This window comes from Pelophylax lessonae, assembly GCF_965119305.1.
Source record: "Pelophylax lessonae genome assembly, chromosome: 5".
Lineage (NCBI taxonomy): Eukaryota > Metazoa > Chordata > Amphibia > Anura > Ranidae > Pelophylax > Pelophylax lessonae.
In genome coordinates, this window is record NC_138772.1 from 314,710,106 (window position 1) to 314,728,998 (window position 18,893).

Sequence of the window (18,893 nt, forward strand, 5' to 3'; positions counted from 1 at the left end):
TGTGACTGATGCGACTGCATATTCTATGGGGCCAAGTCGCACTGTATATCGCACCAAATAGCGCAGAAACCTTTTCCAAAATCACACTGATTAGAATGGGCACTATTGAAAGCAATGAAATTTCCCTTGTCATGAGATTCTGTGCAACTCAAGTCGCACTAGTGTGAACCAGGCCTAACTGAGCCAAGACAAAATCATAGCTGGAAATGTACATATTTTATTTGAAGAAAGTAACAGTTTTGACACCAAGGAGAAGGGAAGAGTTTTCAAGCTCTGAGCGTTAACAAAATGGCAGCCAATAGCGAGAAGAAACAGGAGCAATGCTAGATAAAATTTACAGCACACCTATTTTGGTAGCATAATTATTTATGCGGAATGTACTTTTTGTTAAAGAACATTAGGAGCAATCAAACGGTTTTGGGTAAAGTTCCATTTTAATCTGTACATTGGAAAATGTGACAAATTAGCATCCCCCTAGTCAAACAGATAATGGACTTTAGTAATAAAATACAAAAGGTAAGCATTTTAGAGTCGTGAGTTTTAAACTTACAAGGAATATTCCAAAAATGTCTAAGCACTCAAACTAGTCTTACAGGATATGGACTATTGTAAACAAAGCACAGGAAGTGCTTTGCTGTGAACAGTTCCTTTTGGAAGGAAACCAGTTTTCTTGTTGTGTAAAGTCATCTCTGACTAAAATATACAACACACACTACAAGCAGCATGTACCTGCAGTCTGGAATGTTTGGGGCCTTGGGTTTTCGTGTTAAAGTGTTACTAAACCCAGTACCCTGCATTTACTATATCTGGTTTGTCTGTTTAAACAGGGTATATAAGGTTTATTACACTGAAAGCTTTGACTTAATTTTATATAAAGGAAGCTTTTAACATCCTTGGAGAGTTTGGTTAATAAGGGGTACTTAAAAAAACTTTAACTTGGTTAAAGCTACAGACCACAAGGCTCATCCAAGGAAACTGCTGTGTTGTGCATCCCTAGCTATCACACTTCATAATGATCATTATTTTTTTGAGGAATACTATTATTTGGGAAGAATGCAGGAGCACAACCCTTTGAGTCTATGAATAGGAAGAGCTGCGTCTGCCGATGAACAATAGCGAAAATTAGTTTAACCTCCAAGGCTGGTAAAGACGGGCGGAGGAGGGAGGTGTGGGCACTCTTCCACACCCTGTAGAAATGATTGTGCTGTATTGCCACTTGGATCACTTCTACAAGAAAGCCCAGGTGCAGGCATCATCCCGGTATGACCACAAACCCGAGGACGTGGGGGTATGTCCTAAGAGTTGAAATAGTTAAAGATTCCCAAATGTCTAGTTTTTGTCAAGCAAGCAGAGGTTGCTGACTATTAAAAACAGAGCTCGGCAGCAACTTACATAAGGGTTTCAGAACGGTGCTGGACAGTGCAAGATCAAAAACTACAATACAGACATTACCTTAAATCCACGTGTTTAATATGAGGAAGCCGCTTGAGGATCTTCAGGTTTAACACCTGCAGAGAATTTCCAGGCATGCACAGTTTGTCAATGGATTGCATTTTCTCCAGTACCTCTGGGATTTCTGTGAATTCATTGAATGAAAGGCTCAAATAGCTGAGCTGGCTCATTTTCCCAAGCTCTATAGGCAGTGTTTGAAGATAGTTGCCATCCAGAAGGAATGTCTGCAAGCTAGTTGGTATAAAAATACATATTAGTAAAATAGTGGTCAGCACAGCAAAAAGCAAGGTTACATATTGCTGGTGTTTTTGACTTTAGCAATCAGAAAGAGCTATATAATATATGGCAAATATCACCATCTGAGCAACCTAAAGAGGTAAAAACGCAAACGACATAACTGTTACAGATATTGTAAGGCAAGTCAATTAGCTGCCATGAAAAAGAATGCGCTTTGGCATTTCGAAGGCAGTTCTACAAGTCTTTAACCACTTTATTACCAGCCAATATCCCTTCAAAAACTGGGTCATTGTTCTGCTTTCAGTGCTGTAATAGTTTGACTTAAAAATACTTGGTCATGCAACACTATCGAAATTAATTTCGTTTTTTTTTAAACCAATGAAACTTTCTTTTGTTGGCGGTAAACCGAAAACCAAAATTGTAATATACTATACTGCAGTTTACTAATCCTTAGATGTGGTGACTGCATCAGTTTCAGGCTTTACCCCCCCCCCCCCCTTTGTTTTAAATTGGTGATCTGGCCAGTAACATACATCCTGTATTAGACTGCCTCCACTCTGGATGAAGGAGCACAGGGACACATTTGGACAGCAGCATTGTCAGTCTGGGGGAGGGAAGGTATTGTTAGATCTACTAGCAGATTTAGAAACGCTAAACAACTTAGAACCAAACTCAAGCTAACACTTTATAAGCAGTTGCAGCAAACTGTTTTTTTTTCCTTTTTGGGATAAAGTTTGTACATCAAAGATGATCATATTAGGCACCTCAGTCATTGTTAAATGATTTGCCTCAGCCCTCAACTGCTACATCTGCAGGACAGTACATGTGTTGGGAAAAAAAAAAGAAGCACTTATTGGCAGAATCACCAAGCAAAAAAAAGAAACAAAGCCTAAAAAAAGAAAATGAACGCAGTCGTCATATAGAAATCAGTAACTTTTTTAATGTAGAAAGAAAAAACTTTGTTATAAACATAGCAAATATTTGGGCAGTATGAATAATTCTGAAATTACCCCTTTTTGGAAAGGAGACACCCCTCTAAGGTGATCAATTTTTTTACATTTTTGGAAATGAATCATAAAATGCAGATATTGAGGGGATTAAAACATGCAGCTTTGTAGTGACGACACATTAAATGTACAAGTCAAACAGAGGAAGAATGTTCAGCGGTTAATGTACAGATCATATAAAACAGGGGAATGGTAATGAAACCGGTTACTGAACAGATGTGCAGGATCATGCCGAGTACATATGATTAGTTTTTTATTTTGTTCAACCCGGGAGGGCTGAATAATATAAAAAAAAAAAAAAAACAACACTTAGATTGCCGTACAGTGCAGTGATTTCCCGGTTGAGCTATTGTGTTCTGACAGTGGGACTGCCCCCCTTTCAGCATACGAGTGCTGATCAGATGCGGTTTTACAGCATGCTCGTTTGACAGGAGCCAGTCGCGAGACTGGCTTCTGTCGGACAAGGAGCTGTATAGACGGGCCAAAAGTCAGCCGGTTCCTACCGAACCAACTGTTTTTGGGCAATTTTTAGCCCTTGTGTACCCAGCTTAAGGAAGGTAAAGGAGCTTCTTTACAGGTCACAGCATTCATTAGTTCTTGCTCTCTCCTCTTCCTGGGTCTTAAAAATACAGATGGGCTTATAAATATAAACCGTACAATCACAACAATCATAAGGTACAGAGCCAATTGACAAATATTAACAAATGCACTTACCGACTGCTATTTCTGGAGTGAGGTTTATAAACACTCCGGACATAGACATCCACCACTCTGTCTTAACAATGTCATTAAATAGATTCAATTGGGACTCCCATCAAAAGGTTTCTTTTGTTTTCAATAGGGACAGGGTCTTTGCCGCTTTTGGAAAGCTCTTTTTGTGACCACAATATTATCCAATGAATACACCAGCATGAGTACAATCCTGAAAAATGGCTCTAAAAGTTTTTCTCATGCCATTCAAAATGAAAAGTCTTGCCTTAAAGTGGTTGTAAATGTTCAATTTATATTTTTTTTTAAAAAAGAAGATGCATATACTTACCTGGGCAGGCCATTTTCTCTTCATCAGGTGCCCCCACAGACCGCTGATTTTCATTGGGGCACCCGTGTGGGCTCGCTCCCGATTGCTGCATCCATTGAAACACAGCGGGACTTGGCCCTGCCCCCGTGAGAAAGCTTTGATTGAAAGCAGTGGGAGCCAGTGGCTCCTGCTGCTATCAATCTGTCTAAAGAGGAGAGCGACATCGGCTGGACCTGCTTAACTCGTGCACATTGCTGGATCAGGCCCGGCTCAGGAAAGAGGAGGGGTGGGGAGGAGCTGCAGCAAAGGTTTTTCACCTTAATGCATAGAATGCATCAAAGTGAAAAACCTTAAGGCTTTACAACCACTTTAAGTTCCACTTTCTAATCAAAAACCTTGCATGTATTAAAATAAAAAAAAATAAAAAAAACACCTTACTAAAACTTTATTTTTTACTATCCAATGACATACAAATCCACACTACAAACTTGCTTTCAGATGCACTTCAAGAAACTGCTAATGAGCAAACAGGATTAAGGCCGGCCAGCAAATTTCTTTCTTGCAACCATCACAGAAAGTGTTGACAGGGGGAATACCTCCCACGGAGCAAGTGATTTCTCCTAGTGGGGGAAGCCATCCCCACTGGGAGAACACAGTAATTATTGCTAGCAGCTAGACCAGCCACTAGTGATAAATCGCTTGTAAAATCCAGCAGGCTGGTTGTAGCAAAGTTGCTCGACTGCTCAACTTGGATACGTCCAGGCTGCCCATACATGGTTGGAACAGTCCAGGGCCAGCTTAAATCTAAAGCACTGGTCAATAACAAACACTATCATAGCTCATATCCAATACGTACTTATGCATGCCTCCTACTTCAGCAGGTATCACATGAAGAGCATTGCACGAAAGGTTTAGTTCCGTCAACGTTGAGATACTACAGACCGCAAGTGGAAACTCTCCTAAATTATTATTGGAAAGATTGAGGCTCCTCAACTTTGTAAATCTAGAAGAAAGCAACAAAACAAAAAACAATGATTACTTTTGTTATAGAAAACCTTTGTTTAAAGTACTACTCCAGCTAAAATCATTAAGGCAAAGGATTAGTACCTCTGTCCTGTTTTTTTACTGCTGCATGCGCTCCAATTTAGGAAATGTAACCAAGTTACAATTACACCAATTAGTTGTACAGGAAGCAAGGAGAAAATATCTCCCATGGAGACCAGAGCAATTAAAAAGTACAATTCTAACCCTTGAATAGCTAAATATATTTTTGAAAATAAAAAAATTCAAATGCAAAGACTCTTAAACCTTGGTGTGGAGGTTTTAGTCAACAATCTTCTAGGCTATTGCTCGGTTCACACTAGCCCGACTCCAAAGTGGCGCAAATTTGGAATCCGACTTTGATGTGACTTTTTACACTCTATGTGGGTTTGAAGTGGTATAGTCAGACAAAAGTAGTGCAGGAACCTTTTGTAAAGTCAGATAGACTTGTGTAGCATCAGTTAAAACCGCTTTTGGAGGGAAACATTGAATTTCACAAGTCATCCTACTTAGGGTCTCACAAGTCAGAACCTATGTCGCATTAGTGTGAACTGAGCCTAAGAATCAATGTCAGTGCATAGAATACAATGTTTACACTTCAGAAAGATGGCCATTTCACAAAGGAAAATTATTTGTCAATTATGCCAATAAAAGACAAATTATATGCTTCCTATTAGAAAACGACTTTAATAAAGTCTGCAATACTGCATGAAGACACTGCAACTGTAGCAAAAAATAAGATTTTTGTAAGATCTTACCGTAAAATCTTTTTCTCTGAAGTCTAATCGACAGATGCAGACTCCTCCATTAGCTGAATGGGTTATGCTGCCCCCTGCAGGAGTAGTATAGGCAGGAAAAATTTTACATTACACGCCTACTGGGCCTCCCCACATGCATAACACACACACCCTCTGCTCAGCACACCAGTTTAGTTGTAAGCAGTGAAGGAAAAAAAAAACATCTCCACATAAGAGGGGCGGGTGTCAATGAACTTTAGAGAAAAAGACTTTACAGTAAGATCTTACAAAAATCTTATTTTCTCTATCGGCCATTGACAGAAGCAGCCTCCATCTCCATTAGCTGAATGGGACGTCCCAAAGCAGTATAGGCATGAGGGGTGGGAAGAATGCAACCAGAAAGAAACGTAAACTCCAAGGCTAAACTAAGCCCACTGGGTAACATGACGCTCAACCAAATAACCGGAGCTCACCCAGGTTAAAAGACTCCTAAGAGAAACAAACAAACATTCTCTTACGAAACAGCAGCCTGTAAAACATTGGGGCCAAAAGAGGCATCCAAAGAGGCCAATAAATCCACCTTGAAGAATTTCGTAAAGGTGTGCACAGACAGCAAAGTCGCTGCCTTACAAACTTGTACAACAGAGGCCTGATGGCGAAAAGCCCAAGAGGCACTCAGCGCTCTAGTAGAATGCGCCTTTACAGGGAAAGGAGGAACCTGACCTTTGATTGAATAAGCCTGAACAACCGCCTGCCTGATCCACTTCGAAATGGTCGCAGCAGACGCAGCCAAACCTTTGCAAGGACCTTCTCTAAGGACAAAGAGTCAGATTTCCTAAAGGACTCAGAAACCATCAGATAAACTCTATTGCCCGAACCACATCCAAAGAATGCAAGGCAATTTCCTTGGGATGCTTAGGCTTAGGACATAAGGAAGGCAACACGATACGATGTCTTCATTAAGACGAAAATTCAAAACCACCTTAGGGAGAAAAGACGGATTAGGTCGAAGAACCACTTTATCCCAGTGGGTCACCAAATAAGGTGAACGACAGGACAGCGCCGCCAATTCAGATACTCTGCAAGCAGAAGTAATAGCCACCAGGAAGGCAACCTTCTGTGACAATGAAAGCAGAGAAATCTCCCTAATATTCTCAAAAGAAGGCTTTTGTAGAACAGACTAAACCAGACAGATCCCACGGAGGTAACGGAGATCTCCTCGGAGGAGCCAGATGATGCACCCCCTGAATAAAAGTGAGAATCAAGCTATTAGTAGCCAACGGACGTTGCGTTGAAAGTAAATAGCCAAGGCCGACACCTGGCCCTTGATAGTACCCAACGCCAAGTGCTTTTCAAACCCTTTTTGTAAAAATGCCAAAACCCTAGCTATAGAAAACAAGCGAGGGTGCCGTGGCAGCGATTCACACCATGAAATGTACGATTTTCACGTACGATGATAGATCTTCCTAGACGTCAACTTCCTGGCCCTCAAAAGTATAGGAATCACCGAGTCAGAAAGGCCTCTATCCCTTAACACCTTGCTTTCAACAGCCAAGCCATTAAAGCCAGCGACCGTAAAGCAGGATGGAAGATCGGTCCCTGAGACAGCAGATCTTCCCACAGAGGAAGTCTGCATGGAGGATCTACGACCACTTACCAGGTCTGCGTACCAAGACCGCCAAGGCCAGTCTGGTGTCACCAGAACGCCTTCCCACTGCCACCCAGCGAAGAAACCTTGGCAGAAGTATGAGCGGGGGGGGGGGGGGGGGGAGATATAAGTCAGCCAAAAGGAGCCACCGTGGCATTGGCCAGAGGATCCCGAGACCTGGCCACAAGCCTGTGGACTTTTCTGTTGAGGCGAGACACAAAGAGATCCACCTCCGGAGTCCACCACCGGGCACACAGGAGGTAAAAACGCCTCCGCTTGAAAGGACCATTCCCCTTGATCCAACGCCTGACGACTCAGGTAATCCACTTGCCAATTCTCCACACCCGGGATGTGGACAGCAGAAAGAGCTGGAACATTGGCTTTCGCCCAAACCAGAATCTCGACTACCTCTTTGGCCGCCAGGGCATGCTTGGTGCCCCCTTGATGACTGATGTAGGCCACAGCTGTGGCATTGTCTGACTAAATCCGAAACGGAGAACCGCGTAGCCAGCTCGTCCAGTGGAACAGGCAGAGCTTGATCGCTCTGAGCTCCAGAATGTTGATCGGCAAGGAAGACTCTTCTGATGCCCAAGTCCCCTGGGCACAGAGCTTCCCCAGCACTCCACCCCAGCCAGACAGGCTGGCATCCGTGGTGACTAATGTCCAGAACAGCAGCAGGAAGGACTTGCCCTGACACAGAGCAGGAGACTGTATCCACCAGGATAGGGTCGACTTTGTGAGATGACTCAAACAAATTTTCTGGTCCAACGACCGAGGGTCCCTGTTCCATTTTGCCAGAATCTTTCTGCAGAGGCCTGGAATGAGACTGGGCAAACAGTACCATTTTGAAAGTTGACACCATCAGACCCAGGGCCCTCATGCAGGACCGCAGGGAGGACTGATCAGTTTCTATCAGCAACCGGATTGCCCTTTGCAACTTCTGAAGCTTTTCCAAGAGGAAAAGACGCTCACTAGAGCGGAGTCGAGTCAGCCCCAGATAGGTGACCCATACGGATGGTGTCAAAGCAGATTTCTTGAAATTGATCGTCCACCCAAATTCTTGAAGGATCTGAACTGTAATTGAGATGTTATCCAACAGATCCGAATGAGAGAGTCTGCTCGCAACAGGAGATCATCCAGATATCCCAAAATTGAGATTCCTCTCTGACATAACAAGGCCAGCACAGGGCCCAGGACCTTGGTAAAAACTCTGGGAGCGGAGGCGATACCAAAGGGTAACGTCACAGATTAAAAGTGCTCCTCTGCCACCACAAAGCGGAGGAATCGCTGATGTCCCTTGAATATGGGGACGTGGAGATACGCATCCTTGATATCGATTGAGGCCAGAAAAGCCCCCTGATTCAAGGCCACCGACTGAATGGACTCCATTTGAAACCTCTGCACCCACAAAAATCGGTTCAAAGCCTTGAGATCAAGGATTGGACGCACCTTGCCCTCCTTTCTGGGCACTGGGAACAGGTTTGAATAGAAACCTTGAGAGCGTTCCTGCGGAGGAACCCGGCACGATCACTCCTTGAGCCAGGAGGTCCTGCAGATCTTCCCGAAGATCTTTCACATGCTCTGGAGAGAGGTGATGATTCAACTGGAAAAAAAACCTGTCCCCCGGCTGGGACCAAATTTGGTTTTGTACCCGGGACAAATCAGTTTGCAAACCCATTTGTCTTGAACGAAGGTGGTCCAGGGTTCCTGAAGGAATCAGATATCCCCCCACCCCAGACACGGGTGAGGGCGCCCCTTCATTCTGAAGAGGACTTGTACGCAGCACCGGACTGACTGGTCTTGGGCTTGCCCCAGGGCTTCTTAGCCCCTACAGAAGCTCTGAATGGCCTACCTTTTTCTTGTGCCACGGGGGCACGAAAAAAAGGTCTATAAGCAGTAAAGGAAGGACCCTGCTTAGCACAGGCTGATTTACCTTTGGAGGATTGAGAAAGAAGAGTACTCTTCCCACCAGTCAGACCCTTGATCAACTCATCCAGTGAGTCGCCAAACAAACGCTTTCCCAAAAAGGGGAGATCCATCAGGGCCTTTTTGGAAGCATGGTCAGCCGACCAGCTCTTTAGCCAAACCAAAACTCTGGCTGCCAGGGGAGCCGCATCCAGGGACACATCACACAGGAACACCAGGGCCTAGGCCATCTGGTCAAAAAGTTCCATCAGTTCTGTGGGAACTACGTCAGGGTTCAAGTTCCCTTTCAGAACCAAATCCATTCCATAACTGTCTGATACTAAAACAGACACAATGACCAGTTTTAAAATGGAACCTGCCAACACGTGAAGATGGCAGGAAAGGGATTCCACAAGCCTGTCCACCGGATCAGTAAAAACCAGGGAATCTTCCACAGGCACAACGGTAGACTTGTTCAACCTGGAAACAGGGTGGTCCACCTTAGGTGGCAGCGTCCAGCGGTTGGAGACCGTTTTAGCAAAAGGATACCATCGTTTAAAGCGTTTTGGCACAATTAGCACATGCTTAACGCACCGCCATTGGTTATTCACAATATCATGAAAAGTCTCGGGACAGGGAAAAACCTCGCCAGACTTTTGGGTCTTGCGGGAGCCAAAGGCCACCCATGTCCCTGTGGTGACCACATCAGCCTCTGAATTATAGGACTCCAAAGATTGAGAAGGCAGCAGCCGTTTAAGAGTATTAAACAGCTGCTGATTGAGAAGGCAGCAGCCGTTTACGAGTATTAAACGGCTGCTGAAGTAAAATACCTTTACTTCACTGCAAATCATTTTATTTTATTAAAATTCGGTTTGTGATGTACTACACCATGATGTCCTCTATTCGATTATCCCTGCACATGATACATCCCCACACCTGCGAGATTTAGAAGCGGTTTGCTACCAGCAAAACATTATTGTGGATGAATTGATTCTCACGGAGGGGAGAGAGGCACTTCGTTCCATATACCAATACAGTCCATCATCTACCCCCAGACCAAAAGAGGTCGGTGTCACATCCAAGGATCATTTAAACACGCTCATATGAGTGTGCATGGAGGTGAGCGGCCATTCCATACATTTATTTTAGCTCACTGGAGTGACACCCCATCCCTACCGGCAACACTTTTTTGAATCACATTAATCACCTTTGCATTTGTGGAATGATCACTTCAGTCACTTATTATTGGAAATCACTTTCTGTGCACTACCTCAATTTCTATTGGACATTGATATTCATTTATTATGTGCACCAACTTTAGATTTTGATGGACACATTTATTTTCTGCACACTTTATTGAATGCCATTAGCTGCTTTAGATATCAGTTGTTTTTCACTTTCAGTACATGCACTGCAGGTCTATTTTTGCATGTTTTTTGATATTTTGTGCATTTATTGAATATTTTATTGCATTATTACTGTTATATCATTTATTCATGAATTAGCGCCGATTTTTGATTGTTCAGTATGACCCAGTGACAAAGCCCCCCGTAGGGGTGGGAGAAGGAGACCGGGTGCAGAGGCCGGGTACCTGACAGGCCAGGGCAATCTTTTAGGAGGCACAAATCCTATTATCCCCAGGAGAGGGCCCACAGCCCCCCCCCCCCCCCCCCGAGTCACATTTACTCAGCATACCATGGACTGGGAGGGCTCCGCTCCGGGCAGACTTCCTCCTACCCAAAGTGGGGGTGCTGCCAGCCGAGGGGTACGCTGCGACTCAAGGCGTTCCAGGTCGTTGCATCCCGGGGAAGCATCCACTCACAGGCTCGTCCCCATTCGGAAAGGGGCACAGTCATGGTGAGGCCTAGTGCAGGACTATAACCTGCGCACGCTCGTAGGACAGGCTGGGGGGACCAGTGCGAAGCCCTAGCCAGCATTGCTTGCAGATCACCAGGAGGATCCCCTGAACACTAGCTAGCAAAGTGAGTAAAGAGAAATAAAACAAAATATTCCTAAAATAATAAAAAACTGAGACCGAAGTCCCAGCAGGAAACCCATGTCCTACTCCTTCGCTAGGCAGAAACAAACTGGTGTGCTGAGCAGAGGGTGTGTTGGTTATGCATGTAGGGACGGTCCAGTAGCCGTGTACATGTAAAATTTTTCCTGCCTAGACTATTCCTGCAGGGGGCAGCATAACCCATTCAGCTAATGAATATGAGGGCTGCGTCTGTCAATGGACGGACGATAGAGAAACATTTTTTGCGTGTAGGACCAGGATATAGAGTGGAAAAGGATTAAAATCCCTGCTAGGCTTTTACTACTATTTGGCAAAATCTCAAAGATTTCTCCCCACTTGATTTCCAGTTGACAAGTTTCACTAGAGAGGAATTGAGAGAAAAAAATTTCAACAGCAAAATGGTCAGGAATAGAAAATGTTTTTTTTAAAGCTCTAGGCAAAACCTAAAACGCAGGCAGTGAACCGAAATTAAAATTCCAAAGCCTAAACAGAAAGGATGCACTTGGCCAAACCGAAACTGACAGTTTTTTTGTTTTAACTACTTTAAGACCAGTTTTTTTTTTCTGGTTAAATCAGTATAGCGTGCTAGAAAATTACTTAGAACACCCAAACATTAAATCTTTTTTTTTTTTTAAGCAGAGACCCTAGTATAAAATGGGGATCGTTGCAATTATTTGTCACACAGTATTTGCGCAGCGGTTTTGCAAAGACAATTTGTTTTGGAAAAAGCACATTTTAATGAATATGTGAAAAAAGATGTAACTTGAAAATTACAAAAGTGCGCTAATACTGACAATTACACAATAACAATTGTCCATATGTGAAAAATCCAAGAAACAATTGAAAGTCTATTCCATCTGGAAGGGAGTGTTCCCAAGGTGATGTGTGCAGAAAGACCAACTTAAGGATGATAGGTGAATTAACCTCTTACCAAAACAATATTCCAAAAAGCGCGACTTTAAACAAAACTGCAATCTTTAGGTGACACCCAGTGATGTGAATGGACTCTTACCATAATAGAGAGAAAATGGAGCGTATACTGTGGTACAAAGGAATCCAGTCAAACGGCCAGGATTGATGGGATATCCAGTGGGATGGATGGATCGACAAAGCTTCCCGGTGTCTTTTTGGGGGTCTGGAGGCTTCCACAGGTAGGAATACCAGCAAGAGGACCACAATAAAGAGGAAGGGACTAATAGTGCATTACCCACAGTTTATGTAAATAACAGTAAAACACTTAGACATCCGATGAGGTATACAGCAAATGCTCAAAGAAGTCGTGGTCGCCTGCAGTGCGATCCGGGACCTGTAGCAGCACGGCTGGCTCCCCCCAAAACGTTTCTACTGAAGAGTCGGCTTCTGGGATTGGAGCTGGTATTCCGACCTGTGGAAGCCTCCAGACCCCCAAAAAGACACAGAGAAGCTTTGTCGATCCATCCATCCCACTGGATATTCCATCAATCCTGGCCGTTTGACTGGATTCCTTGGTACCACAGTATACGCTCCATTTTCTCTCTATTGTGGTAAGAGTCCATTCCCATCACTGGGTGTCACCTAAAGATTGCAGTTTTGTTTAAAAGTCACGCTTTTTGGAATATTGTTTTGGTAAGAGGTTAATTCACCTATCATCCTTAAGTTGGTCTTTCTGCACGCATCACCTTGGGAACACTCCCTTCCAGATGGAATAGACTTTCAATTGTTTCTTGGATTTTTCACATATGGACAATTGTTATTGTGTAATTGTCAAGTATTATCGAACTTTTTTAGTTTTCAAGTTACATCTTTTTTTCACATTCATTTTCATCACAGTGCTGCTTTTACACATTTATATTGGTTCGTGCACCTTTTTCTTTATTAATACATTTTAATGAAAAAAAAAAAAAAACAATATTTAACGTAATTGTATTTTTGTAAGATGTGAAAGATGATGTTACGCTGAGTAAATCAATACCCAAGATGTCACTCTAAAATTGTACATGCTAGTGGAATGGGGTCAAACTAAGATACATAAAAATCCCCATAGGTGACGCTTTAAACGCCTTAACCGGTTACCTTTTTAGTATTAAAGAGGTCTAGCACTAGAATTATTGCTCACACTAACGTCCGTAGAGATACCGCACATGTGTGGTGCGAATACGGTTTACGTATGTGTTCACTTCTGTGCGCAAGCATGGAGTGATGGGGGAGGGGCTTTAAAAAAAATTTTACGAATTTTTCACCGTCGCATTTTTTATTTTTTCACTTTTATTCCTGTTACAAGGAATGTAAACATCCCTTGTAATAGAAATAAGGGTGACAGGTCCTCTTTATGGAGACCCCAAATCTCTCCTTTACCTTTAAAAACAAAAAGGTAAAAAAAATAATGCCATTATCTGCACCCCCCCCTATATTGGTGCATCCCTAGTGGGCACCTGAAACGCTGCCTCCTGTGCACAGAAGGGAGGAGGGAGTCTTGGGACCAAAAGGTCAGATGACCATGGATTTAGGTGAACAAATGGGGCATTTAGGTGGGGTAATTCTGGAAAGTAACTTGGGGTTCAGTGGTTAATCTGGGATGATGCCTGCACCTATATAGCCAATCACTTCTGCAGGTGGCTGAAGCGGTCCCACCCCCCTCTCCCGGGCTCTCCGGTCCCATCGCGGAAGCCAGGAGGGATGCAGCCGGCAGGGATGGCTGCCTGGTACAGAGAGAGAGAGAGAGAGGGGGGAACTGACATTTTCATCTCTCTGTAACCCTGGCGACTAGTATTCGTCATATCCGGTTCCCCCCCTTTGTTTACCTGGCCACCAGTGGCCAAAGAAGCAGCCCATTGGAACGATCTCCATTTGATCAGTTGCATGGGGGGGGGGACAGAGGAGAGATTTAGGGACCCCAAATCTCTTCATAAAGAGGACCTGTCACAGCCACGGCATGTTGTTCATCCCTTGTGACAGCAATAAAATTACAAAAAGTGTAAAAAAATTAAAAAAATCTATTCAAAGCGCCCCCATCCCACCGTGCAAATGCAAACGCATGCGTTACTCCAGCACGTATATGAAAAACTGATTGCACCACAGATGAGGTACTGTCGCGAACGTCAGAGCGAGAGCAATTCCAGACTTCCTGTGCAACTCTAAACTAGTACCTTTTAAGGCATTTAAAGCATCACCTATGGAACATTTTAGGCGCTATTCCAAAGCGTGACAGGTTAGGTATCCATTTACTCTTAGTACCATCTTTCACAATATACAATTGGGCTAAATTTAAGTTTTGTTTTTTTTTAATTCATGAAATTCTTTTTTTCCAATAAAATTGTGTTTAAAAAAACGCTGCCCAAATACTGTGTGCCAAAAATTGCAACACACAACATTTTATTCAATAGGGTCTCTGCTAAAACCAGCTATAACGTTTGGGGGTTCTAAGTAGTGATCAACCGATATCGGTTTTTCGTTGCAGATACCGATATTTTGGCCATTGCATATCGGTATCGGCCGATATTTTCGTACATTTAAAAACATTTTTACTTTTATCGCTTGACCGGTATTCTTGGAGGGATTTGGGGGTCTTAAAGACCCCAAACCCCTCCTCTGCACTTAAAAGCATTCAAAACGCCAAGTTTGGCTGTTTTGAATGCTGTCATTTTTTTTTTTAATCGGGCGCCGAGTACCCGGAAGTGTTGTCATGACATCACTTCTGTGTTTTTACATGGAGACCCGATTAGAGCCGAATGCAGCTTTGATCGGGTCTTCGGCGGTCGTGCAGTGGGACAGGAGACCTGGGCGAGCCGCGGAAGGCGGCGGGGGGCGTCCCCTTTCTGTTTCTTGTAATGACGGCCGAGCGGCTTCTCAGCACTCTGGTACAATTCCCGAAATATCAGCAATATTGGTCACCTTGGTGGCCGATTCCGATATATCAGGGAAAGTGCAGATCGGCCCTCGATATATCGGCTTTGCCCATAATCGATCGATCACTAGTTCTAAAGTAATTTTCTAGCCAAAAATTTAGATTTTGACATGTAGGAGCAAAGTGTCAGAACAGGCTTGGGAAGAAGGTGGTTAAACAAAAATGTCTTAACTTGGTAAAATGTATGCATAAATTAGCTGCCCTTTCCCCAAAATTATTCATACACTGAACAAAATAACACACTTGTTTTTGCTCCCATTATTCATGAGCTGAATTCAAAGATCTAAGACTTTTCCTATGTACACAAAAGGCCTATTTCTCTCAAATATGGTTCACAAATCTGTCTAAATCTGTGTTAGTGAAAACTTTTCCTTTGCCGAAACAATCCATCGTCCTCACAGGTGTAGCATATCAAGATGCCGATTAGACAGCATGATTATTGCACAGGTGTGCCTTAGACTGGCCACAATAAAAGGCAACTCTAAAATGTGCAGTTTTATCACAACACGATGCCACAAGTTTTGAGGAAGAGTGAAACTGGCATACTGACTGCAGGAATGTCCACCAGAGCTGTTGCCTGTGAATGTTCATTTCTCTACCATAAGCCGTCTCCAAAGGCGTTTCAGAGAATTTGGCAGTACATCCAACTAGCCTCTCAACCACAGAACACATGTAACCACACCAGCCCAGGACCTTCACATTCAGCATCTTCACCTCCAAGATCGTCTGAGACCAGCCACCCAGACAGCTGCTGCAACAATCGGTTTGCATAACCAAAGAATTTCTGCACAAACTGTCAGAAATAGTCTAAGGGAAGCTTATCTGCATGCTCGTTGTCCTCATTGGGGTTTCGACCTGACTACAGTTCATCATCGTAACAGATTTGAGTGGGAAAATGCTCACATTCAATGGCATCTGGCTCTTTGCGGATGAATCCTGGTTTTCACTGTACAGGGCAGATGGCAGACAGCGTGTATGGCGTTGTATGGGTGAGAGGTTTGCTGATGTCAACATTGTGGATCGAGTGGCCCATGGTGGCAGTGGTGGGGTTATGTTATATGGGCAGGCGTAGGTTATGGACAACAAACACGTGCATTTTATTGATGGCATTTTGAATACCGTGACAAGATCCTGAGGGAAATTGTTGTGCCATTATCCACAACCATCACCTCATGTTGCAGCATGATAAAGCACGGCCCCATGTTGCAAGGATCTGTACACAATTCCTGAAAGCTAAAAGCATCCCAGTTCTTGCATGGCCAGCATCCTCACTGGACATGTCACCTATTGAGAATGTTTGGGATGCTCTGGATCGGCGTATATGACAGAGTGTTCCAGGTCCTGCCAATATCCAGGAACTTCGCACAGCCATTGAAGAGGAGTGGACCAACATTCCACAGGCCACAACCTGATCAACTCTATGCAAAGGAGATGTGTTGCACTGCATGAGGCCAATGGTAGTAACAGCAGATACTGACTGGTTTTCAGACGTGCGCGCCCCCCCCCCCCCCCCCCCCATACAGTAAAACTGCACATTTTAACCACTTGCCTACTGTGCACTTAAACACCCTTCCCATCCAGGCCAATTTTCAGCTTTCAGCGCTGTCACACTTTGAATGACAATTGCACGGTCATGCTACACTGTACACATATGAAATTTTTATCATTTTTTTCACACAAATAGAGCTTTCTTTTGGTGGTATGTAATCACCTCTGGGTTTTTTATTTCTTACAAAAAAAAAGAATAAAGACAGAAAATTTTGAAAAAAAAAAAAAAAGTTTCTTATTTTCTGCGAGTAAATTTTGAAAATAAATTTTTCTCCTTCACTGATGTGCGCTGATGAGGCGGCACTGATGGGCACTGATAGGCACTGATGAGGCGGCACTTATGGGCACTGATGAGGCGGCACTGATGGGCACTGATGAGGCGGCACTGATGGGCACTGATGAGGCGGCACTGATGGGCACTGATGAGGTGGCACTTATGGGCACTGATGAGGAGGTACTAATATGCCGCACTGATGAGCACTGATAGGCGGCACTGATAGGCGGTACTGATAAGCACTGAGAGGCGGCACTGCTGGGCACTGAGAGGTGGCACTGCTGGGCACTGAGAGGTGGCACTGCTGGGCACTGAGAGGTGGCACTGCTGGGCACTGAGAGGTGGCACTGCTGGGCACTGAGAGGTGGCACTGCTGGGCACTGAGAGGTGGCACTGCTGGGCACTGATAGGCGGCACTGATGGGCACTGGCGGATGGCACTGGACACTGACGGGTGGCACTGATGAGCGGCACTGATGGGCAGCACCATCAGTACCCACACTCAGTGCCCATAGTGCTGCCAGTCAGTGCTCATCAGTGCCTAGATGAGCAGGCACTGATGGGCACTGACTGGCAGCACTATGGGCACGGCCAAGGGACACGGCCGACACAGATTTTCCCCGCTGCGCGCTCGCGGGAGCGCGCAGGGGGGCGTGTCACTGGAGGCCGTTTAAAAACGGCCTCCCGAAAATTCGAGTCCGCGCTGCAGCCATATATAGGCTGTAGCGCGGATGGCAGCAGGTTAAAGTGGCCTTTTTTGTGGCCAGCCTAAGACACACCTGTGCAATAATCATGCGGTCTAATCAGCATCTTGATATGCCACACCTGTGAGGTCGATGGATTATCTCGGCATAAGTGCTCACTAACAGATTTGTGAATATTTGAGAGAAATACATTTTAAAGAAATAATTGTGTAAATAAAAAAAAAAAGTCAGATCTTTGAGTTCCGCTCATAAAAAATGGGGGCAAACACAAAAGTGTCGCGTTTCGAATTTGGCAGAGGATCATTGTGGCTCAGTAATTTTTTACTACGTGTGACCACATAGCTAAATGCAATTTTCTGAAGTGACTGTTGGAATTTCAACGCTGTCCAAAAGGAAGAGCATAAAAAGACAGCAGATGAGAGTCTGCCTAATGTGAATATGTAGCCAGCTCATTTGCTGTTGCCTAACAACTATAAGGACAAGTGTAGAGAAGGGGATAAGATGGAAGGCGGTGCCTGGAAGCCACATGAGTACAATGAAATGGCAAATGAATGGAAGGCTAAACAGGAATGAAAGGATCTTTGTTACCCTGAGATAAATGAAGGAAGCAGTCTTTCAAAGAACAAGTTTATTCCAAACTGCCCTTGATTTACTTTACTAAATCTCCACTGCTAGCTAATTAATACAAAAGGTCTAGTGATATTCACATTGGAAGAGGAAAAGTTTTGAGAATATTTATCAACTACAAAAAAAATAAAAAATAATGACTTTTTCTTACAGGTATTTTTCCATGAACACTACACTTGGTTGCTGCAACCATCTCCAAAAGAGGTTAATTTTGCAGTCACTTGGGTCATTAACAGATGATTGTGTGTAAATTTTGTTGTGCTAAATTTCTATACAAAAATGTCAAAGCATCGTAAAAAAAAAAAAAAAAAAAAGCAGAACAAAAACAACTTCCCCAAGGCTAAACCTAGCCAACCAGGTAACCTGGAACTCAAAATGTCAACTGGCGCTCACCTGAACAAAATACCCTCAAAAGGAGGACAAATCTTCTAAACAGCAGCTTGCAAAACTATGCGACCAAAGGAAGCATCCGCAGATGCCAACACATCCACTTAATAAAACTTAGCGAATGTGTGTACAGACGACCAGGTGGCCACCTTGCAAACCTGCATCACTGATGCCTGGTGACGGAAGACCCAGGAGGCAGTAAGCGCCTGAGTATAGTGCGCTTTGACAGAGAAAGGAGGAACCGGACCCTTAATAGAATAAACCTGAACCACAGTGTCTGATCCATCTCTAAATGTCACAGCAGAGGCAGCCAGCCCTTGCAAGATCCATCTGTGAGGACAAACCGCGAGTGACTTCCGAAAAGACTCTGTAGCTGCCAGATACGCACCCTTATTGCCTGAACCACATC

The 18,893-nt window shown here is 44.0% G+C and overlaps 1 protein-coding gene across 2 annotated transcripts in view; it reads right to left on the minus strand.

The window, feature by feature from the left end:
* The window catches only part of PHLPP1 (PH domain and leucine rich repeat protein phosphatase 1), a 272,576-nt gene that overhangs the window by 86,022 nt on the left and 167,661 nt on the right, over nucleotides 1–18,893 (minus strand). For both annotated transcript variants that reach the window (XM_082257744.1, XM_082257743.1), the window contains exons 5-6: nucleotides 4,571–4,717; nucleotides 1,453–1,683 (exon numbers count right to left, since the gene is read on the minus strand). In XM_082257744.1, coding sequence (XP_082113870.1) covers nucleotides 1,453–1,683; nucleotides 4,571–4,717 — 378 coding nt within the window. The remainder of the gene's footprint in view (nucleotides 1–1,452; nucleotides 1,684–4,570; nucleotides 4,718–18,893) is intronic.